The sequence below is a fragment of the Gossypium arboreum genome, chromosome 6 (assembly GCF_025698485.1).
Source record: "Gossypium arboreum isolate Shixiya-1 chromosome 6, ASM2569848v2, whole genome shotgun sequence".
Classification (NCBI taxonomy): domain Eukaryota; kingdom Viridiplantae; phylum Streptophyta; class Magnoliopsida; order Malvales; family Malvaceae; genus Gossypium; species Gossypium arboreum.
Genome location: NC_069075.1, coordinates 143081576 through 143106315, shown reverse-complemented (window position 1 = coordinate 143106315; position 24740 = coordinate 143081576). Strand labels below are relative to the sequence as shown.

Genomic DNA, 24740 nt, shown 5'->3' with positions numbered 1-24740 from the left:
TTTATTTGGAAGAAGAGATAAATATTATAAATTGTTGAGGGCCAAATCCAAATGTTTTATATTAAAAGGGCCTAAATTGAATGGCAAAAACAATTTCTTCATTCGTTTTTAATGACATGGCCCAATTGGTCGGGTTGAGACTTCATTTTCTTGTCTTTCATGATTAATAAAAGTCAGATTATGCCAACAGTTCCTGGCAGAATTTTAGATTTCATTTATGCACTTCAAACAACTTTTTCGATTTAAAAAATTATAGTTAACCATATTTTTCATCAAAATTTATTTTAGATTTAATTTTTAAATTAAAAAAGTAAAACAATTTAAATAAAAATTTAACACGAGGACAAACCGACCCCAATTGCCTTTATTTTTTAAAATTATTTTTTAAAATTTAAAAAATAATAAAAAGATTATTATTTTTCTCATAAAAGTTTATAATTTCATTTTTTCCCAACTCGAAATATATTTTTTATGACACTGTCGAAAATCAATAAAACCACAAGAGCATGCGGACTGGCATGCAGATCCTTGAAATGGAGGCAGTCCAATAATTCTTACAACAATTGACGAGACCAGACCTTACTAATTTGTCTTAATGGGCAAAGGTAACATGGCATTCATGTGCCTACATTTTCTTAATTTATGATGAAATATATTTTTTATATTTATTTTATGATTTATAAAATTTAATATTTTTGAAGATTATAATTATCTCATTTAATAATATAAAATATTACTGCCTTTTGGTGATTATATTTGGACCCACCTCCGTATTTTTGCATGTGTTTTTCAATTTTCTTTTTTTGCCAAATCACAGTTCAATAAACAAATTAATTTCAATCATAGAACATGGTTTTTTTGGTTCATATGAATTTTATCTGCCATTGTTCAAGTCCTTCAATTTTATGGTCCAGGCGTGTTGTACTACTAACTTTTTTTTGTTTTTTACAAACTATAACTATCAATTGAATTGATTCTAGTTGGCTTATTAGTTGAGTTGATATAAATTCGGGTTTTTAAATTTTTAGATCATTTCATATTTAGATTAGTTTTAGAATTATAATAACTTAGGATTCGTGTTACTTGAGATTCGATTCATTTGATTTTGTTGGTTGGGTTTTTTTGACTTGCTTCATTTCAAATTCAATACTTGAGTTTATGTCATTTCGGATAATTTCTTTTGATTTTTTCCGGTTCGAATCTTTTTTGAATTTGGGATACACATATTTAGATCATTGACATTTTATGATTGTTGTACTAGACAATGATAAAATGGTAAAAATCTAAAACTCCCTTGACCCAACTTGAAACCAAAGATAATTGTAACCTATGACCTACTTTTCTCTATTACCAAATACATATATGACTTAAATATCGAAGACTATCCCGAAGCATAAATTTTGGTGTCCTTAACTTACCTTCAACATTTAAACTCATTCCACCTTCAGTGAAAAACTTCTTTTAAGCTTGATCCATCCAAAAATATACAAACAATGACCAAATACAATTAAATCAAGTTTAAATTTGATTTTTTCCAATCAAATTTGAAATAACTCCAACAAGTTCTAGTAGTTAATTTTTTTTTAAAATGGAACCTAAAGGGAAAAGAAAGCTGCCTTTGTTTAGTTGATTTCAACTCTTAGTTCTAGACCATAGAACATGGGAGGCAAAGCTAAAAGAGAGAGAAGTTGTCACTTGGATCATAAGGACCACAATAAACAATGTTTTTTGAATTAAATCGGTGATCGCACTAGTTATGTTATCGATTTTCAGTTCAATCAATTTGATTGGTCATTTGATTCAAATAAAATTAATTATTTAAAAATTTTATAAAAATTATAAAGCTGATTCAACCAGTCTATACCAATTCTCAAATTAAACGTTTTTTTATTTTATTTTGGACCGTGTACTAGTCCGTTCCAATTTCAACAACCTTACAATAAATACAAGGGTAAACTACACTAGTAATCACCCAATTATGCTTAGTAAATTTCTTTTTGGGGTCACCTTACTATGAAAAGTTATAAAATGATCACCTAACTATTCAATTTTGTCTTTCCTAGTCACCACCTAGTTAACAGTGGCAGTTTTTAAAATTAGTATGATAGCAACTTTAACCCTCAACTTTTATACATTGTCTCAATTTAGTCTTGATTCTAAAAAATCAAACCCTCCACATTTACACATTGTGTAATTTGGTCTTTTTTGTAATTTTTCTTTTCTTTGTGACTCTTTCACCTAAAAAGCTTAAAAAAATTTTATCAACTAAATTTTAAAGAAAATATACAAAAATAGAACACCCAGAAATCCAATATAATAATTTTCATCTTTTATTTTTCTTTTAAAATTAACCCTTAATGTCACAAAAAAAAAACAAGATTGCAAAAAAAAAAGGACTAAATTGCACGACTTGTAAATGTTGAGGGTTAAAGTTGCCACCATTAATTAATTGATGACCAAAAAATACAAAATTAAATAATTGAGTAACTATTTTATAACTTTTTATAATTAGGTGACTACTAATATTGTTGAACTTGAATATAAAAATATACCATACCAAGATATCATTTTCAAGTATCAATGAGGATTGGGGGCTATTCTATTTTAACTCTGTATCTTTATTATTGTTATTATTGATTAAACTTTACAGATTTAATAATTTTACCTCAGCTAGCTTCTTCTTGTTGTACCCCTAATCTATTCGATAGCTGTGAAAGTGATTTTTAATAAAAAATGTACGTTGAAGAGTCATTTTCTAGCTCTCTCCACAAAGGACTACGAAGCAGCAACTTCACTTTATAGTGTAGATGATACCTGCAGCCTGTGCCATCCATGTGGCTGCCATAAATTCGATAATTGCATGAATTTCTCGAGTAAATTCAATTGGTTGAGCTAGCTCGAAAAACATTAAAATATGAGTCTTGCCAATAATTTCATTTGGTGGACATCAATAGTTATGTGCAAGTAATAGAGTACTTTTTGTATTCTAATTTGGTCAGATATAATTTTTCTTGTTTAGCAGTAGAGAAGAGAAAAATCGGAGATAAAAGCTGGGAACGGTAGTTGAAAGTTAAAACGAAGCATGCAAACAGCAATAGCATCTAAGCCATAAAAAGGCTAGAAAATGAAACAGAAAAGGAAGCACGTACGCACATGCATGTGAATCACTGCTATATTTTCGTATCTGCCAATCGATTCTCGGAATCCCAAGCTCCTGCTGGTACACTTTCAGTACATACAATATATATATATACAAAGATTAACCATGAATGACCTTATCCTAGGTACAAATATTTTGTTCCATTTACTTTAAAAAATAGATAAATTAGTTACTATATGTTAGATATAAAAATAAATTGGTTCTTTCTACAAAAAAGTTATTCATTTTTACTGTTAAAAACTAGTGTAGTTGACGGAATAATTAAACAATTACACGTGGCATGCCACCTGCACCTCATACTAACGCACATGAACTAGTTTTTAATAATAGAAATGGATGAAATTGTTAACAAAAGGCCTAATTTACTATTTGATCTAACATACAAAAATTAATTTACTCATTTTTTTAAGAGAGAGGCAAAATATAATTTGACTTCTAATACAAGAGCTTCGATGATAATTTTACCTTTTATTATAAGTTTTAAATAATTAAAAATTACAATATAAAATGGAAAATTAGATTTGAGGAATGGGATATTTCAATGGAAAATGTGTGTGTCATGTTATACGAAAAAAAGAGGACAAAACCGAATCATTTCAACTTTGAAACTATAAGAAAAGAAATAGCTTCCCAAGGAGGAAAATTTTCACTTTAACTAAGGCAATAAAGCAAAAACAGGTTGTGTTGTGTTAGGCTTTTTTTTTTAACCAAATATTATTAAAAAAATTAAATTATTTATTTAAACAATATGTGCTTGAAAATATTTATAAAATAAGGTTAAATTTAGAATTTAGTCCCTATACTTTTATTTTCAATAATTTAGTTTGTCTCTGTTCATGTTTTAAAATTCAAATTTAATTGTTAACACTATTAAGTTTTATTGTTGTCAAATTTTGATGTGTTATTTTGAAATTAAAAAAATCACTCTGTAATAATGTAATTAAAAATTTAACAAAATAATTTTAACAAGATTAACGATTGAATCTAAATTTTAAAATATGAAGAATAGAGAGACTAAGTTCCTAAAAATAAAAGTACAGGTATTAAAATTCGATTGGCATGGACATTGTTGCCTTTGCAAGATGACATATGTTCAAGTGCATTAAAGCGTATTATCCTCTTATTTATAGGTTAAGAAAGGACTATAGGTAATTATAAGCATTATATAAAAAAAACCATATATAATTAGAATCTATAATAAAATTGTTTTAAAAAAATTCTAAATTGCCACCATTAATAAAATTTGAGAATCCCAAGGTAATTTTTTACTCCAAATTCTACCATTGGGAACTATTTGGAACATTATTTTGATAAAGATGGAAAATCTTTGCAACTTCGTGATCCCAATAATTACAATTTGGTGTTTTTTTTTTAATCAATTTAATCTTCTAAAGATTTTTTAATATATTTTCAAAATTAAAAAAAAAAAAAAAGACTGTTGTGTTAGATTGGTGTAGCAATATAGCACCTAATGTCAACAAAAATGGTTGGTTCCAAACATCCTAGTTTTCTCTAAGGCAAAGGACATGTAATCCAACAAAGTTTAAATGCAAATGCAATGAATAGGAAACATAGGGAGATTAAGAGGCCAGCCGGCCTATATTTCTCATGTACTACAATTAACTACATCACTAGCCATAGTGGGAATAACTAGTGATTTGGTTGAACATTAAACTATGTTAAATTAGATTCATCACATGCAAAACAAATTATGTAATAAATATATCTATAAAATATTAATGTAAAACTAATAAAATTTTAGTTAAAATAGTAAAGATGAAATCTTTAAAATCATATTATTTTAGGTTTAAATCTTATTATATGAATATATATTTTTAGATTTTATATAAAAATATAAATAAAATAAAATACACTCGTAATAATATTTTATTACTTTATAAAAGGGATAGTATTAACTCAATCAAAAACTTAAAAGGCACCAACCACAGCATTATAATTAGTATAGATAAGTAAAATTTTAAGCTAATTGAGGTTTTAGCCTATCAAGTTATAATTTGACATAGATGGGAGGAAAATGCGCTTTAATGCACTTGAATCCACGTATTCTTGTATTTACAATAATGTTCATATCAATTGAGTTAAGACTTAATTTGTTATAACATCCAAAATTTTAATAAACAAATAAACGGATTGATTGTATTTGTTGGATTTTCAAGTGACTAAGGCTTTATTTGATAAATTGTTGAAAATTTAAATTCATTGAATATTAATATTAATACTTTCAATGAATTAATTTTTATGATAATCTAAAATAAAAACAATCTAATAGAATTTTTTATAAAAGAAAAGTGCGGAATATGATAAGTAGATAGGAGCCACTCATTATTTAATGAGTAATATTTTCAATTACTTCAATTTTATTTTAATATTATATTATTTTATAAAAAAATTACTTTTAAAAGTTGACTGAAATGTTTAAAATTTAAGAATAGAATGTAGAATATATTTTTTAATTATTAAATAATCTAATTAGTTTTAAGTAATGTATAAAAGAGAAAGAGGGACCATGATGTTGTTTGGGAGGCGCAAAGCCAAAGGAGGTGTTATCCTAATATTATCTAATTATGTCAATTAAAATAGACCAATTATCAATTGAGTTAGTGATGCAATGACAAAAGACTTGTGTTAAAATGAAGCCTGAATTCGACCCAAGTTTCCAAACACAGCTAAAAACAAGTCCCTAGGGTCTAATAGAGAAAGAGGGGACCATAATGTCTTTAGGGAAGGCAACAAAGGGGGTGTATAACTATAATTCCAATAAGGGGTTTGCCCTTTCAAACATGTACTGTGAACTCACAAGCTAGGCCCTAAAAGAAAAACTACACACCCCCAAAGTCAAGTCCTTTAATCCCCCACATGGCTATGTTTTCTCTTACAATTTCATCCATATATACCCCTTTTACCCCCCCTTCACTCTTTCACACACCAACTCTCTAAAAGCTCTTCACTTTCTTTCTTTCTTTCTTTTTTCCCTTTCCAATCTCTCCCCAAAAGAAAAAAAACATCATGGCTATCGACAAGAAACCAAACAGATTGCCTCAAACAGCTGTTATCAAACAAATCCTCAAGAGATGTTCAAGTTTGGGTAAGAAACAACAAAGCTACGATGATCAACAACAACAGGGAGGGCTGCCATTGGATGTCCCTAAAGGTCATTTCGTTGTGTATGTTGGTCAAAACAGGAGTAGATACATTGTCCCTATCTCTTTCTTGACCCGACCCGAATTCCAGAAGTTGCTCCATCAAGCTGAAGAAGAATTCGGGTTTGATCATGATATGGGTCTCACTATTCCTTGTGAAGAAGTTGTGTTCCAGTCCCTAACATCCATGCTCAGATGATTTTTAAATGGTTAGGCTTTTTAACGAAAATGAAGATGAAGCTGCTCCATTTGCTTCTCTGGTTACCTTTTTTTTTTTTGGTTGAGTTGTTTTATGTAACTCTGACCCGAAAACCCATGAATGTTATTTAATTTATCTGGGTTTTTGTTTTCGTTTTTTTAAATTTTGTAAATCTTGAGAAAGATTGAAAATTTTCCTCATTGAGGTGTGGGTTGTAGCATCAACTACTAATGTACCCTTTGAGAGAACCTAATATCAACGATTTGTCTCTTTTTTAATGTTTGTGGTTAACTCGAAGAGCTGAGCAGTTAACGACTGTTTAAAAAAAATAGGTTAATATATCATTTGGTACTTAACTTTAGTTTCAATATTCAATTTGGTATATGGGTTTTTTTTGTTTCATTCTAGTACCAAGGCGAAGGTAAAGGGGCGTCAAGGAGTGGCCTTGGTCCCTTAAAATGGCAGATTTGTCATTTAGCCTTTTAAATTTTATAAAATTATATAATAGTATAATGGTAAAATTCTACTTTGACCTTCTCAAACTTTGTCCCTTTTGTTTTTTGAGTTTGGCTTTAATATCTAATTTAGTGCTAAGATCAAATGGCATCATGTGGCTCAAAAACAAATATTTGACATCTATGTTCTAGATACTTAATTGGAATACAAAAAAGCATAGGTACAAAATTGAAAATTGGAGTTAAATTCAGACACATAACTAAAAAAAAAAAAAACTAAAGTATCAAATTGAACATTGAACTCAAATTTAAGTATCAAATTGAATATAAAAATTAAAGTCAGATGCCAAATAAAATATTAGTCCAAAAAATTATCAAACTAGACAGCTCATTGGAATGTTTCTGGCAGAGATGAAAGTTATCAAACAAAAACTTACGAATAAGGGGGGGAAATGGGGTTAAAAACAATGGTAACTTTGCTTTGTTGTAACCATTTTATTTTATATTTTATTACCAAACCTTGTCTGATATTGCAACTATGGTTGAAACACCAGATAATAGTTGTTCTTTTATTTCTCTTATGTTTGTACATTTGTAGCCAAAAAGGCTGAAAAAAGCTGTTTTCCAATTTCAATTGGTCATTTCCAACTTCCAATCCTTTGAAAGTTTCAGCTCTTTTCCTCAACATATGCAGATCTCACATTACAGCTGCATCTAAACATTGGAGTCCGTGAAAATATTTTTATGTTTTATACCAATTTTTGGTTCAATTCTGATTTTAGTCCTTTTTATTTTATTATGTTGGAATTTAAGATTTAAGTATTGTACTTTTAATCTGACATAATTTAATCTTTTTTATTTTTACGATGTTATTGGTGAAATCAATTTGAATTATAAATATTTAAAATAGAAGGATTAAATGTCGAATTTCGACATGATAGAATGACTAAAACCATAATTTTTTATATTCCTTCACTTGATTTCTTCAAAATTTCATTCATTCATTCGGACTAAAACAAAAAAGAAGTCGAAACCGCCATGCACGTTGATCCATCCGCATCCATCAAAGGATTGCCATACGATGGGACCCACAAACAAAAAAATCTACTAGTAGATATGGTGATGATGATGATGATGATATGATGAGATCACGACTAGCACTGGCCTTCAGTCAAGTCAAGTGGGTGGTCTGATCACCAATTTGGCCGGCTCAGATTGGAGATGGAAGTTCTATTATTTTGATGAAGGAGATGGAAATTTGATAGCTGTAGATATACAACAGTATTACAAAGTTACCTCAATTTCAATTTTAAAATTGTAATTAAAGATAATTAATTATAATATTAATATTTTTATCAAATCGTATATAATTTTAATTTATATAATAACTAATTCACCACTTGATTTAATCATTAAAATAACTCAAGCTTTAAGTACAAAACCTGAATGAAAAAAAATATTCAAACCTGCAACAAATCTACCCAAAAGAACCAGAACTTGAAGTAGTCTTAACCTTAACTCGAGGGCAAGGAGCAGCGGCCTTAGCAGCCTAAAAAATGAAAAATTGCTTATAATATTCTCTTTAATTTTTGTTAGTATAATAGTAAAATTATGATTTGATCTCACCCAAAAAAAATATTTATTTTTAGCCCAAAAAATAATCTGCCGTCTTTTGTTAGCGTTCCATCATTAAATTTAACTCTAGAATGGTTCCCGACCCACGCTTTGTGTTGAATTAATTAATTTTTAATATCAAATTATTAAATAAATATTTTAAGGTTAAAATATGCCTTAAGTTCTTATATACACATCGCATTCATCTAGAATTTAATTCTCATTTTTTAGGAATTTAGTTACTTATTTTTGTGTTAAATTTGTTGCTGTGAAATTTGATATTTTAAATTTAAAAAATAAAGACTCGTTAATAACCAATAACAAAAAAAAAAGACATAAGGAAGATTAAATCTTAACCATGATTATATAAATTAAAAAACAATAGAGGACTTAGAAATGCACATTCTTTTTTGTATATAGTAGTATAGATAAGTAAAATTCCAAGAAATATCAAGTGATGAGTAAATAGTGAAGCACGTTGCATTTATAGGGAGAAACTCAAGTTTGAACCCTAGTTATGGCATTGTGAAGAGGGGCTATCATAAGCCAAAAACTTATGTTCATTAATCATAAATTGGACAAGAAAAATATATGGATAAATATCAAATTTATATATGAATTTTGATTTGGTGTAATTATGTACATGAAATTTGAATTGTGGTTTATATGTGTACATAAAATTTTGATTTTGATTCAATTTCTTTCATATTATATTAATATAATTGTTTGTATATGCAATATATCAATGTAAAATGATGTTAATTAGATTCTATTGTAAATAATTTGTAAAAATTGAATCAAATCAAAATTTATGTATAAAATTGCACAAAATCATAGTTCATATATGACACTACCAATTGGATCAAAGTTAATGTATAGTTTGATATTTATCCCAAAATCATTACTAATACTAAACTAAATTCTGAAAATTTTATTTTTCTATTTTTTATAGATTTTATTTATTTTTCTAATTTATTTGGACCACACTTAAAAATAAAAAAAAAAGCTATACAAATGATCACCCAAGTATGCCCGCGTTCCTGTTTTGGTCACTCAACTGTAAAAAATTTCAAATTAGGCATTAACGTTTGAATTCATTCCTATTTTGGTCTCCCACCATTATCAATAAGGGGTATAATAACACATTCGGTCCTTAATAATTACATATTCTATCAATTTTATCCTCAAACTTTCTAACCAAAGCTTTCAGCTTTTAAAACAGACGCATTTCACATCTATAAATTTACAAAATCCAAAAAAAAAGGAAAAAAAAAAACCCTTCTCTAATAAAATTAGGTGTTCTGAAGTAATGATATACTTTGACCTCACTAGCTTAAATAGATCTCGAACAATCAAAGTAAAAATAGGCAAAAACAAATTAGCCATTAAAATAAAACATTTTGGCATATGTTACAATCAAGTGAAGCAGTAATCACACATTCCACTTTGCTTTTGGTTCATGGCATTAAATTAATCGCACACATTGTTATATTCAGCAACACGAACCTAACATAATAATCAAAACTTTAAGACTTAAATTTCCATTCAACTTGTTCAAGTAAAAACCTAGCCTGCATTTAGATGTATAAATCAGAAAATCCAACAAATGAATTGATACCTTGCGATCATCTTCAATCTTTTCCATTTGAGTGTAATTGAAATGGATTATCAAAGAATAAATTTGCTTCACGGGGAAAGTTTTTTTTTCTTTTTCAAGTTTCACAAATCTATAGATATGGAATTTTTTTTTTAACCAAAAGTTTTAGTTAAGAAGTTTAAAGATCAAATTGATAAAATATATAAGTATTGGAGACTATATCAATTAAACTGTTATCAAATTAAAAATAAATCATTAAAATAAGAACAAAATCAAACATTAATACTTAAATTTAAAATTTTAATGTTGAATGACGAAAACAAGAATGCGAGTGTAATTGGATTAACTTGCAGTTAAAAAAACAATACTATACCGTACTGACCGGACACTACGAAACCTTGGATGCAAAATTGGCTATTGGGTTAGCTTATGTGTTAAAATGTTAAAGAAATTGATGATGAGTAGGTTTTAACTTTTAAACCCTTTTCGGGATTTATTTATTAAAATCAATAGTTAGATGGCGACCATTGAATAAAATTAAATAGTGTAGTTGGTCGATGTATATAATTTAATATAACTTTAATTTGCTTAGGGACTAGGCTGCGGTGATCTCCTTCTTTTCTATTTTATACATTACATTACCTTTTTCTTTTCGAGTTTAGTTATCTCGTTTACTGAAAAATATATAAAAAGTGTAAGAGTTTTTGTTTTTTAAGTTTTATTGTGTATAAATTTTATCTAAGTTGATATTCGGTTGATTAACGATATTAATTTAATTAAAAATTTTAAGTATACTATGAATGATAATAAGTGAGTTATTTTATTGGCGAGTTTTAACAATAGATTGAATTATTTTGGATTGATAAACGATTTAAGTTTAAGTCTAGAGGCGAATCTTGAACTTGATTCTTGGACAACTCTTACGATTTATGAATAATCAATATTTAACAAAAATCCTTGATCAAATTATAGTTTTTTCTTTTATTATACTTAAATTTAAAATTTAATTACGATATTTTAAATTGTTGTAATTTAATTTAATTAATTTAAAAATGTCTTAGTATTTTAATCGATATTTTACGGTGTTAATTATTTATTTTAGCAATGCAAATAATTAAATTAAATATTAAATATCAATTTTAAATATAGTAAAGGGATTAAAATTGGAATTTAACCTAAAATTGGCATGCATGTGAATTCAGGGTTGTTAAAATTTAGCCAGAATAAGCTTAGAATTAGATGGCAATTGGCTGGTTTCTACTCATTGGATTCCTTCAAATTTTCCATTAAAAAGCAATAAAATAACATAAAAAGAAAGAAAAAACTTAGTGGAGACGACATTTTTCTTGGGAAAATTTTGTAGTAATGTTTGACCATGGCAGAAATTTCAAGGGTTAAACAGTTGAAAAAAACATGGCTGACGGCTCCTTAGCTTCGACTTTTTATAAGTAGCCCTAGCAACACGAAAACCATAATAATAATAACATAAATAAGACAAAAAGATTTAGTGTTTTCTATCTTGCCCTTAAATTCGTTATCCAATCATCAACTGACATTACAAATTTTGGTTCTCAAAATTAATGCACATATATTAATCTATAGGCGTTACACCTTAAACCTACCTCACCTCAACGGCAGGCTGATTTTTGTTGTACTCTTTTAAAGAATATTTTCCGTTTGATTCACTCAAGCCATACGACTTTGATTAGTCTATACATGAACTCAATCTACTTTAATCTAAAAAGCAATTTCTTATATAAATTTTGATTTAGCCTATGAAACTTCAATTACGGTTTACATGTATAAACAAATTTTTTATTTTAATTTAATTATATACATTTGAAAAAATAAATACATATATTTATTTTCATATGAATTAATACAATTATTTGTCTATACGATATATCAACTTTAAATGGTGCTAATCCGATAATAATGTCAATGATTTGTGAAAATTAAATCAAATTAAAATTTTATGTATAAAATTACACAAAATCAAAGTTCATATATAACATTACATATTGAATTAAAACTTATGTATAATTAAGATATTTTAGAATACTAATCCAGCAAAACTTCAGCCTCATTATCCTTCATCTTTTACTTAATTAATACATGAAATGAAATACATTAATAATGCTTATAATCTTGACAAGATGATGAGTTAAACTTAAATTTTGAAATAACTAACTCTTCTACTCGACATAGCGTATGATATGATATGTCCATACTGTATATGTTAGTATTAATCTTTTAATTGTACAGTATTAAAATAAAAATATAAAAAAATAATTAATCCGTTTTATCAACTTGGATCTACTAGGAATTAAATTATATAAATTTATAGGAGGATTAAATCACATGCAGTGTAATATACTCTATGTGAACGAAGTTATGACCTTTCCAATCGGGTTTAGCTATTAAAAGGTTAGAGGCTTAGAGCAAATCTTAAGTTAGACTTTGGTAAATTTTGTTGTCTCCTTTAGCCCTTTAGTTCTTCCTAAAAGTAATGTTTATGTAATTGGGATCTTTCATACACGTACGTCCAAAATCATTCAAATCAAGGATAATTTTCTTATATATTGGTACAATGTACACAGCACAATCAAGGACAAATCATTATCATACATGCATATATCACTAGCACATAATTCATGTAGCTCCATCTTAATTACAATAGGGTATAAAGTGATAGGGTGAATACTTTTGACCAAGTCCTAATTAATTAATTCTCAAATGTCGTCTATTGAATTGACTCTAAATTTACTGATGATTATCAGTTTTAAAAAAATGAAATGAAATATTATAATATATAACCAAATATAAGTATATTGGTTAAATTAAAAAATAGAAGAAAAATGGTTTTTGGATTATAATCACTATAACTCCATGTGATTGCATCAAATCAAGTGGTATGCTGTTTAAATATTGTGCATGATTGAAGGGCATAATGCTTTTCCCGCAAAAAACCTTGATTAACAAGATGAGCTAATCTCTGCTTTAATCATGGGAAAGTAAACCAACCTTATCGAAGGGTTAATTCCATCAAATGTCCTCAAATTATTGTCTAGATTCAAATTTTATCCTTAAATTTTGAAACGTTTAATTGAGTCAACAGAATATCAATATTTATCAATAAGGTATTTCCATCAGCCTAATCGTCAATTCAGGCATTAAATGTCGGTTTGAATCTGACGTGAATCGCATTTAAAATACTCAAATCAAATTGTAAATATGCGTATATCTACCGCATGGATTAATAGATGCAAATGTGTTTACAATTTGATTAGCACGTTTTAGATTTGATGTGATATTGAATGCTCAAACTAATGACTAAACTGATAGAAAACATGATATTTTGAAGAATCAATTAATTTAAGCTTACCCTAATATTTAAAAAAAGTTTGCCAATAAGAACGAAACACGTGACACTTTTTGAAATAAAATGAGATAAATATAGTTTAAAGACTAAATTGTGGTTTAAGCCATAAACGATTGTGAGAAAAGCAGTAAAAAGAAAAGAGATTTGAATCAAAGATATGAGGGGTGTAGTGGATAAATAAACCCCCAAAAACATCTATATATACAGATGTGTACATAAATATATCACCTCACAAGATTATGCATATATCATAACCTTGATTTTTCATTCATTTCGTTTTCAGGGTGCAGCCAAGAGATTAATTTTAATGGTTGAAACTAAACTTTCATTACCAATCTGATTTATGACCTCTACGTACTATCAAATCAAAATCCATTTCTAAGCCAAAGTTTTGCTCACTAAAGGCAAATAGAATTGGAAAACTAGAAAAAGAAATGAAAAGAGATTTCAAAGAAAATAGTAAAAATATAGAAATGTTTTAGTACTATTCTATAAGTTGTGAACCAAATTGAAGTAACATATTGAGATCTTTTCCAATACGCAAACTTTAAATTTCCAAATTATTCATCTTCTTTATGCCAATGTAGGTTGAAAGTTGATTGATTTTTGCCTATAAAGATATTCGTTTAGATAAATGTTCAGTTGCAGCTGGAGATAAATCTAGAAATTTTTTTAGAATGGGTCAGAATTAAATTATAAATTTTTGAGAAGTTGGAATATAATTTTATAGTGTATTAGTTTAAGGTTGCATCGTTTTTTAAAAGGCCTAAACACTTTCTTTTTCTTTTCTTTTTTTTCCATTTTGGAGGATTAAAATGTAATTTTACTATATATAAATTTATAATAATTTAATGATTTTTAAAGGGATTGAAATTATTTTTAGGGGACGGGCTAGGGCCCTGCCTGCCTCCTTTGCATTCTTCCCTTGTTGCAATTGGACTAAGTAACTACTGTAAGTAAAAAAAAATTAGCACCAAAAGAGTTCAAAAACTTCCTACATCCCAAAGAGTTAATCCACTACAACCAATAGGATATAAGCTTCAATTTAAGTTGTGCTCATTCACCAAATAGTAATCTCATCCTATACTTTAAAGAGGATCAAAAAGCTTAGATGTAAATAGAACAACCATATTATCTTGCTTACAACAAATTTGCACAAAAATAAATTCCTCACACAACCAAAATAAGTGTTCTCTGAATCTCATAAATAGAACAATGACAAACATTTACTTAAATAGATATTTAACGACGTATTAAAGTATAATTGATATGAATCAACACCTCAAAAAAATAGCTTTTGGTATAGTGTTAAATATGAAATGAAGTGACAAGGATCTTGATTTGAACTTCTAAGGAAAATGAATCTCTTATTATAAGAAAATATGATCACATTAAATGTCTTCAAAAGAATTCTCACTTCACTTTTAACTTTTTTAAAACATAATCTCTTTAAATAAGATAGATTTATTACATCACGACTCTTGAAAACTATCATTGCTTGATCCAATCTCTTCTACAATTATAATCTTGTGATTTACTTACTTAAAATCCTCAAAAATCTGTAAATAACCAGCAAATAAAGCTCGCTATAATGTTCTGCCAGCTTTTTCTTAAGTTGCTATTAGCATTGTAGTCGGCAGTAATAACTAACGCTAACATAAGTTGTACGACTTTCATGTATTTCTAAAAATCAAAAGTTATAAAGAATTCAAGTCTTCGTTTTAAATTTTGTCAACGAAGAAAATAATGTTAAGAGAACGTACTTCCTTTCAATGATTTGATTTAACTCGACTATTAATTTAATTGGGTATCAACATAACCAAACTAAAATGTATTTTTAAATATTTTAAGACAAGGAAAGTCCCTTTATGTTGGGAGGTTGGCTTAGTTGTAGGGCATAAAGACATGTTGGTGTTCAACAATTAGTTGGTGTTTCTTATTTTAATGAAATAACACAAATATGTATTTATGGAATATTTATATATATATCTAAATATCTTGTAAGGATAATGTCTAAAATTACATATAAATTTTGGTTCAATATGTAATATTATATATGAATTTTAATTTCGTATAATTTTATACAATAGATGTTGATTTGATTCACTTTTTATAAATCACTAACACAATTATCGATATAATATTATTTTACGTTAACATATTATATACATAAATAATTATATTTATTTAATATAAAAGTAAACTGATTTATTTATTACTTTAAATTTATTTTGTTGAATCAAAACCAAAATTTCATTTATACATTTAAACTATAATTAAAATTTCATATGCATAATTGCACCAAAATAATATTCATATTAAACTAAAGTTAATGTATAATTTTGACATTTACCTTTTTCTTATAATGATTTTTACATACATATTGATCTTCTTATGGAAAACTAATGATATAAGGTAATTATTCAAAATCTAATATCCCAAAAAGTAATTTAATGGAAACACAAGGTTGATGCTTTTGTATATAATATATAATAATATAAAGTATTTGAAATAATATATATCATTAAAGTTTTATTATGCTATTTATATGAGAAAAATATTTGATACTAATAAAGTTTTAGACCCTACAAGTAAGATCATATATATATATATATATATATATATAAAAAAGATAAATATATTATAAAATTAATAGAAACGTGCTTATATATATTAATATACATATGAAAATACAAGAGAATTCTTTAATATCTTCTCTACGTTTAAACTTTACGAGAAGGACTGGAAGGATGTCATTTACTCTTAATCTTGGTTGCAAGTAAGGGTTATATAAACTTTGATTGGCTGTTTGAGCCCCCACGAGTATTTTTTATAATTAATATTATACACAATGCTAAAACTTCTTCCTTAAGTTCTTGCCGGTTGTTTTTCCACCAACCAATATGCTCTCTTCATTAACCGTGCATGATTCTCTACGAAATTTAGGGGCAAAACCTTAGTACTTTCAAATTTTCTGTTGTCCAATAGACAATATTCCGAAAATTTCTCTCAAAAGAACCACCCCTAACATGTATAAATTTTGTTTAAATATTTTACTTAAACTATCAAACTAAAGTACTGTTTCAGTTAGATCTTTTTATCAATTTGTTATGATATTGTTCCTATATTAAGTTCACATGCAATAATACAACATCTAAGTTAACATTTAATGTTAAAATTAAATCTTATATGATAACCTATTTAAATTTTATTTTATTATTATAATTCACCAAATAAAAACATCAAAATTTTACCTGAAATAATTTAAATAAAAAATACAATAAAAAAATTTCAAAATCGATCAATCGAATTAAAATTCAACCTATAATTTAGAAACCTTATATACAATTGACTCTCCTAAGAAAACACAACCTTGGTACGTGTAACGTAGAAATGGAAGCACATATAAAGTCATGGGATGGGATGGGATGAAAAGATGGAGGACTAGATTGAAATAACTACTGAACAGCTCAAAGATTGATAAAACAGACAAGACATCCACATTCATGATTTCAGTATACAACTGTGGAAAGGGTCTTTCAAACAGCGTGTCATTTCATTCCCTTAATTTAAATATTCAATAATTTAAGATAATCATAATCATAAACATTTAATAATTAATATTTAATTTTAAAAATAAATTAAATATTAATTAATAGTGAAAGACGTTAAAATATACTATTTTTTTATTTTTAAAAAAATTAATTTTAAAATATAAAATTCAAAATCCATCCAATTATCCAATCGATAAGACAAGTCCCAGCGGGCGTGTTTTTTCCGTCAATTATAGAACAGGAGAAAGCAGCCTTTTGACCACTTCATTGATTGCTTTACATTCTTTAGCATGCCTACTAATTTTTGCTATTAATTTTTATATTTGCGAATATTATGTATTTAGTTTTATATTTATAAATATTTTTAATTTTAAAAATTTTAGTTCTAATTTAAAAGTAGTAATTAAATTTATTTAATTAAATTTAATCGTTAGTCTTGTGTTTTATGCACAATTGTAGATTTTGGTTTATATTTTTATTTGGTGAGGATCGAAAATTCAAAATATGAAATGTATAGGTACTAAAAAGAACAAATTAAAGTATAAGGATTAAATCCATAACTTTTGTAAAGTATAGGGATTAATAGCAAAATATAACCTATTATATTAGGAGAAATCTTGAATTTTTTTATCATATTCAATATACAATTACTTATTTAAAAATATTTTTTTATTTCCGTGGTAAAAATTCCTCTTCAATCCTTTTAGTTTTAATATTGAGTAAATTTATCCTTTTAAAAAAATTAGAGTAATTTAATCCCTACAAATTTAGAAAGTGAGCAACTAAATACAATGCATCACGATGTTAAGGCTTTCTGCCAGTTGTACATAATTTTGATTGTTGTAATAACAAATCTAGCCCGCAACAATTGCGTAAATGTGTAAAAATTGAGGTTAAATTTTTTTTTTAACAATAAAGACCAATTTGACAAAAAATGTAAACATTAATGCCTAAATTTATTATTATACCAATCAAAATTATATATAATTGATGTAAGACATAAGCACCCTGATTAATATCCTTAGTTGCTCATTTTCAAAATTGACATACATCAAATTACTCCAATTTTTGAAAAGTGACCAATTTGTTCAATTTCGAATTTGAAATAAATCAGAAATATTTTTTTTACCCTTTACAATTAATGTTTGAGGTTTATAATTATTTCTTTCAATACTATCATCATTAAAATTTGAACATGAGTTCTTTCTTTAAAATATAATCTACTCAAAGAAAAATATCTAGTAACAAGTAGATAAATATTATTATATATTATACCAAATATATAATAATATATAATGATATAAGATATAAAAGATATCATCCAAATGTTTAGATTTTTTTTTTGTAGGTTACGAGACATTGGAGTGTGAGCCCAAAAGGACATATAGGACCAAAATCTGTACTGCAATTTGCAAGCCATCAATATGTAGTTGCTTCTCCCATTCTTCATCCTTACAATGGTGGGTCGAAATGGTTATAGTACATATGTTGTTTTTATCTATAACCAAATATTAGATGTTTTTATGTTTTGTCTTCATTAAAATTTACTGTGTTTTTTCCATAGTTTTAATGTGGTTAGATTGGTTTAGTTAATATTAATTTGTATTGGCGTGTATTGATCTATACCAATTAGTAAAAAAAATTATACTCAATTACTTTAATATTTTTATTTTGATTGCTCAGTTGTAAAAATTTTTGGAATTTGATTCTATGAATGACTAAATCATAAAATGGAAGTATGAAGTGACTATTTTTTTTTTGTCTTGAGGCTTACTAGCCTCAATCAATGGCGGGTTTGATTTCTGTTCTTCATTGGGTGTTTCGTATCTAGGTTTATCCTATTCTTCCTTCTTGTCCTACTCCGCCTTTGGCTTCTCCTCAACTATGTCTGATTTTTGCTTCATCGCAAATTTCACCGGTGCTAGAGGTGCTTGTTCATCAATGTATTCACCTTTAATTTAAGAAAACACACTATTTATTTTCAATTCATAATAAAAAGGAGTTTCTTCCCCAACATTCACATAAATACTGGGATTATACGTCGGAAATGAGATTTGGGTTTGAAGAGACTGCAAATTAAGTAATTAAATACATATAGATTCTTATGTTGTACTCTTTTTGATATATTAATGGTCAAATTTATTATTATGCTAACTTTAATCTATAACTCTTAGATTAGATAAAATTAAAAAACTAAGTTAAAATTAAAATTGTTGCAATGGTATCAGTGGCTAATCCAAAATTTTCAGTAGGGGCTAAAATTGAATTATATATATAAATTTTATCATGTATTATTTATGATTTTATAATATTTTGAAAGATTTGAATTTTTTTATTTTTAAGAGATTAAAACGTAATTCTTTTATATTAATTTATAATTTGATGGGACATTTTATTAATTTTGGGAAGCCACGGTCTAATCTCTAGATGATTCAAGTAATTTTGGGTTTACAAATTAGACCATTAAACCCACTAATAAATAACCTTTAAAAACCCTTTTTAATTTGGTCTAATTTTGGTTTTAGTCCCCCTATGATATTAAGATTTAATCTAGCATAATTTAATTTTTCCAATGAATTTTTTTTTCCTTTAAAATTTATTATTGGAATTTAGAGTCGGATTTTCAGTCCATTGCTTTTAGATCGCATAAAATAATATTCAAAATATATTAACCAGCTTTAAAACCATATATGTCACACGAAAACCATATACAGTCATTACTTACAAATTCACATTCAAAGTCCAACAAAATACTATTATGCACCTATCGACTTGCTGGATTAATGTCCGTTCTTCGCTTTGGAGGAAAAGAATCTACTAAAGCCTCGAGATTGTTTCTCCGGTGTCGGTGTAGACGAGGAAGACTCGGAGCTTGACATGGTAGACCTGTGATTTGAGTTGTTCGAGTTGATTGGTGATCTCAAAAGGTTTGCTTCAGTATCCGAAGGGCTGCATGGGGTGTTAAATGACGACTCCATTGGTGATGCTGCACATGATCTGCTTGCATTCCCCGAACCAGCTGTTTCTATCTCTGCCTGGTTTAGATCATGCAAGTTAATGCTGCTGGTAACGGTTTCATCCTCACGGAAACCTGGTATCCTCTCGTTGTACGGCGACCCCTTCGTTTCAGTTTGAGGGCGGAAAGCTTTTAATTGCTTGCCGAGAAGGAATATGGTTTCTTGACATTCTGCTAGTTTCTCCGCCGCAGCTGCTAATTCTTTCTCCTGTGTTCAACAGAAACGATACTAAATCGGGTGGTGCTTAAACTAGAGATTACATGGTACCGATGATTGGTTTACTCAAGAAGCAATTATGTTGCTTCGACCATACACTTGAAACAAACTAGGCTACACAATAACTTGTTGAAGAAGCAACACCAGATGAAATATAGGCATACCTGCTTGCTCGTGCGGTCATTATCGGCTGCTGAAGAACAAACCGAGCAGATTTCCTTGCTGAAAATCACGAAAAGCATTTATGTTAATGATAATTATACGTAAATACGATGGTGAGACAACATTGTAACAAAAAGAGTTAGATGCTTTACCTTTGCAAATGCTCTTCAAGTTCCTTACATCTAGCTAAAGCATCATGATGACCTCTCTTTTCATCTTGAAGCTCATTTTCAAGAGTTTCGGTTTTTACCTGGAAAACGTTCAGCTCAGTCGCTAACTCCTCTGCACGCGTTTCGAGTGATCTATACGACTCTGCCATGCACTTAAGCTGTGTCTCAGCCAAGCTGTTTGATTTCTGAGCAGAAGCCAATTGAGATTTAGCTTCTGTTAGAAGCAATTCGGTTTCGTGTAATTTAGACTTGGTTATCTCCAGGTTTTCGGTACATCGAGAAAGATCCATCGCCAAGCTTTCTTTCTCCAACTTCAGTTCCTCGAACTCTTCCAACGAGAATTTGCTCAATTGTTTTGATTCAAAGTCGGAGACCAAGTTTCCGTCATCAGGAACCTCGGGATTAGAAGTCGGACTTGAAATGTGGGCACATCCATTTTGATATATTCCTCCCAATGAACCGTTTTGTGTCACCTTATTCTCCGGTAAAGCGACCTTGTCTATGCAATCCGGACTATTTATTTCAACTTCCTTACCCTTGTAGCCAAGCACATTGAATCTTAATTCACTAGCTTTGACTAAAACCGAAGAAAGATCGAGAACAAAATCGTCCAAACTTAGGTTGCTGCATAGAACCTTATTGTAGGTGACGGAGAACTCGCCAATTTTATGGCTTAATCCATTGCCATCGAAAGATATATCATCAACTGCCCTCGCTTCGTCTCCTAGGGACAGTACAAAGTCATGAATCTGCGAAACCGCAGCAGCTAAATCTCGACTTAAGGTTTGCACACTTTCCGAAGTCAACTTATCACCTGCAGACATAGCAATTTCCTTCTCTGCGGTTAAGCTACCATCTCCGGGACAAGCTTGATCATTGCATGTGACATCAGAATCGTGCAATTGCTCCGAGACACTATTCTCCGAGTCCTGCATAGCAGATTTGATGTCCTCCAAAATTTTCTGCACATCCGCATCCTTAGATATCGATTCAAGCACCATATAGAGCTTTGCTCGAAGCTTCATAGCAGGCAATTCGTCTACATCGGGTTCCTTGCAAGTAATCTCACCAGAAGCATCGCCATTAACAGTTTCAGATACCTTATCGTTGGTACAACCTGAAATGTTGATTGCACCGTTTGTAGTTGAATCATTTGAAGAACAAGCCAACTTCTCCATCTCGAGAAAGTCGTCCATAAGGTCCAAGTGCTTTGAATTTTCATTTTTGTTCGGCGTATCGGTACCCTTTTCCTTTTTGAATTGAGAGAGCTCGGAAACTAAAGCTGTCGCCCATGATTCGGCACAGCTTCTGTCATCATCATTACCATCTTCGGATACGGAAGTAACACTCGGCGGAGTACTAGCATTTTGACTCGAGTAAACTTCTGCTTTTGAGGGACTTCGGGCAAGTTGTGCTTCTAAACTCTGAAGCTTGCTCGATGTCTTAGCACACAGACTCCTTGAAGCTTGTAGCTCACTATTACGTTTTGCTAACGCTTCTTTCAACATCTTTGTTTCTTCTTCCATTGCCAATAAACGTTCTGTGAGAAACTCGTTCTCTTTTTGGAATTTCTGCGCATTGTCGAGTGAAAATTCACTCACAGCCGGCAAGTGTGGAGTAGAAGGCCGGACAGGAGACCTCTTTAATCGTGTATCTCCATAATCCCGTCCTAAACTCTCAACCTCTAGCTTCATTTGAGCGAGTGCAGCCGGGCCGGGCAACTTTTTCCGCACAAGACCACGTAATCTTTGGCATTCTGCTTCGAGTTTTGCTATCTTTTTAACACCCTCCATATGCTGCTTGTTAGCCACTTCTGCAGACCTCATACTCATGTTCTTTTCTTCGTTACGAATTTCGAGCTCTTTCGAAACTACATGGATTTCATACTTCAAGGTATTAATTTCCCTTTCGCACGATTCAATATTACCCTTTAGAAGCTCGATCTCAGCCTCGGCTCGTGATTTCTCTTCGCTAATCTTAACCAGCATGTTAGAACGTTCTTGCAAAGACCTCGTAATCGCGGCATTGTCGCCTTCGAACTTAAGGAGCTCTTGGTCTAAATTAGCAATCCTAGCTTCAAACTCGAGTTTAATCTTTTCACATTGCTTGTTTTTGCTCACCACCACGTCTTGCACCTTCTGCTCATGTTCTTCCTTCAGATTCCGGATTTGCCGCATGCACTCCTTGAGCGCACCGTCTAAGTGCGATGCCCGATCTTCGGCGGTGAGCTTCGAAAGTGTAACAGATTCAAGGTGATTCTTCAATGCCAATGCCTCTGCTTCGGCTTTTTCCCAACCTACACCAAAACCAACAACAAAGATTAAAACCGGAACACCATTACGACATCAATCGTACAAGCATATACTAACCTGAAACGGCTTCTTCGGCTACTTTAGCATGTTGTTTCACCATGTCTTCCTTGGTAGAAATCTCCGAATTCGCCGCATCGAGCTTTTCGTTCAAGTCCTTAATCTCCTCCTCCAATGACCTAACTCGATCCTCATACAACTTCACTCGATCCTCCAAACCAGTGAGATGTGAATAGGATTCGACCGAGATTTGAACGTACTTCGGTTTTTTCGGCACATCCTATCAAATGAACATAGCTCAACACTCCATCTATTATACAATGAACTACGATGAATTAAAAATTCATAAAATTGTACCTCATTGCCTTGAGATGCAACTGGAGCCGCAACGTTGGCGGCAGCATCCACCGTAATGGTGGCGGCAGCGGCGGCGGCTTTATGAGCTTTATCAGATGATTTTTTCTTCCAAGGCCAATGACGGTCCATCACTTAAATCTCCTTCTACTGTCTAGCTCAAAAAAGACAATATAATAAGATTAACACATTAATGACAATAATTAAGGTAAGAAAAAATATTAATTAAGAACAGGAAGCTGTCGTATAGAGATATGAAACAGCTAGATGACAACTAATCATCAAATTAGATAACTTTTTTTTTTATTGCATGACACTAAATTATTAATTGTCTATTATTTACTGTCACCAAGAATTGTAAGGACAATTTATTTTTTTTTAGAATTCACGTTGACCACGTCAAGTACTAATACAGCTCTGAGGAAAATCGAAAATTTTCTTTTCTTTTCATCATACATTTTCTCAGTAACCAAACAGAAAACCCAGTAAGCTAGAAAGATTGTTAGTGTAATCAGATGAGATCACATTTTAAAGGAAACCAAGTTCATCAATGGCCTCTCCACTTCAAATGCATAAAAATAAAATAAAATTTAATCACGAGAAAATACAAAGATTTAGATTGAAAATGTAAAAGCAAAAACCAAAAGAAAAAACATCACCGACAAAACAGATGAGAAACAACAATCTTAAAAAAGCCAGACACCAAAAACCGAAACAAAGTGCAGAAATGGAAACAAAAACAGAATCTTTTTATTGCATAAGCTTGGGCTAACCTTCAAAAATGCAGCTTTGTAAAGGGATTCTAAATGCTTGGTTGTAAAGAGGAAACTGTCTGAGATTCAAAAGATTAAGACCCAAATTTGTGGTGTTTTCTGTTCTTAGTTAATGTTAATGGTGGGTGTTGTTTGAGAAAGGGGAAACAAGTGGTGGTGGAGGTGGTGGCAATGGCTGATGGCGGTGGAGAAAAAGGAGGAGGAGAAGTGGGTAAGCTGTAAAAATATGGTGGACTTTAAAAAGAAAAGGCAAGTGCTTGGCAAAAGTTCTAAGCCAAATCACCTTTTAATATGCTACAACTTCGTATGCTACGTGAGTTTTTTATTTATTATTATTTTTATGTTAAAATTATGCTACATTTCTTATATTTATAATTTAGTCCTTTATATTTATTTCAAGTACAAATTTAAAATTATATGTCGGATTGTCATTATTATTATTAAAATTGTTCTCTAAAATTTAAGTCGATTACAATCACATTTTTTCTTGTTATATGCAAGGGCGAATTGAAAGGGGCAAGTAAGGGCTTCGGTCCCTCAAATTGGTAAAATTATTTTGTAAGATTTCTTGAAAAAAATCATAAAATTATATTAGTAAAATTACCTTTTCACCTCAC

The 24740-nt window shown here is 29.5% G+C and overlaps 2 protein-coding genes across 3 annotated transcripts; one reads left to right on the top strand and one right to left on the bottom strand.

Moving 5' to 3' along the window:
- The first annotated feature begins 6078 nt into the window (after positions 1-6078).
- On the top strand, positions 6079-6890 carry LOC108459719 (protein SMALL AUXIN UP-REGULATED RNA 51). Its single transcript, XM_017759122.2, has one exon. It carries the CDS (start codon positions 6188-6190, stop codon positions 6518-6520), a length of 333 nt encoding a protein of 110 aa, XP_017614611.1. The 5' UTR covers positions 6079-6187; the 3' UTR covers positions 6521-6890.
- A 12867-nt stretch (positions 6891-19757) lies between these two features.
- LOC108460468 (filament-like plant protein 4) lies at positions 19758-24457 on the bottom strand. 2 transcript variants are annotated; one of them, XM_017759971.2, is made up of 6 exons: positions 24124-24457; positions 23354-23504; positions 23057-23276; positions 20670-22983; positions 20520-20577; positions 19758-20346 (listed from the first exon to the last, which is right to left on the bottom strand). In XM_017759971.2, exons 2-6 carry the CDS (start codon positions 23480-23482, stop codon positions 19903-19905), a joined length of 3165 nt encoding a protein of 1054 aa, XP_017615460.1. In that variant the 5' UTR covers positions 23483-23504; positions 24124-24457; the 3' UTR covers positions 19758-19902. The 2 variants fall into 2 exon arrangements, with proteins under 2 accessions (XP_017615460.1, XP_017615461.1); XM_017759972.2 differs by having other exon boundaries at positions 23354-23500.
- Positions 24458-24740: the final 283 nt, after the last annotated feature.

Excerpts from the sequence above, each read along its gene's own strand:
- LOC108459719 (XM_017759122.2), top strand. The coding sequence starts at position 6,188 with ATGGCTATCGACAAGAAACCAAACAGATTGCCTCAAACAGCTGTTATC.
- LOC108460468 (XM_017759971.2), bottom strand. The coding sequence starts at position 23,482 with ATGGACCGTCATTGGCCTTGGAAGAAAAAATCATCTGATAAAGCTCAT. Across the intron at positions 22,984-23,056 it reads AGCCGAAGAAGCCGTTTCAG|GTTGGGAAAAAGCCGAAGCA; the intron begins GTTAGTATATGC and ends GTTTTGGTGTAG. Across the intron at positions 20,347-20,519 it reads ATGACCGCACGAGCAAGCAG|GAGAAAGAATTAGCAGCTGC; the intron begins GTATGCCTATAT and ends TGTTGAACACAG.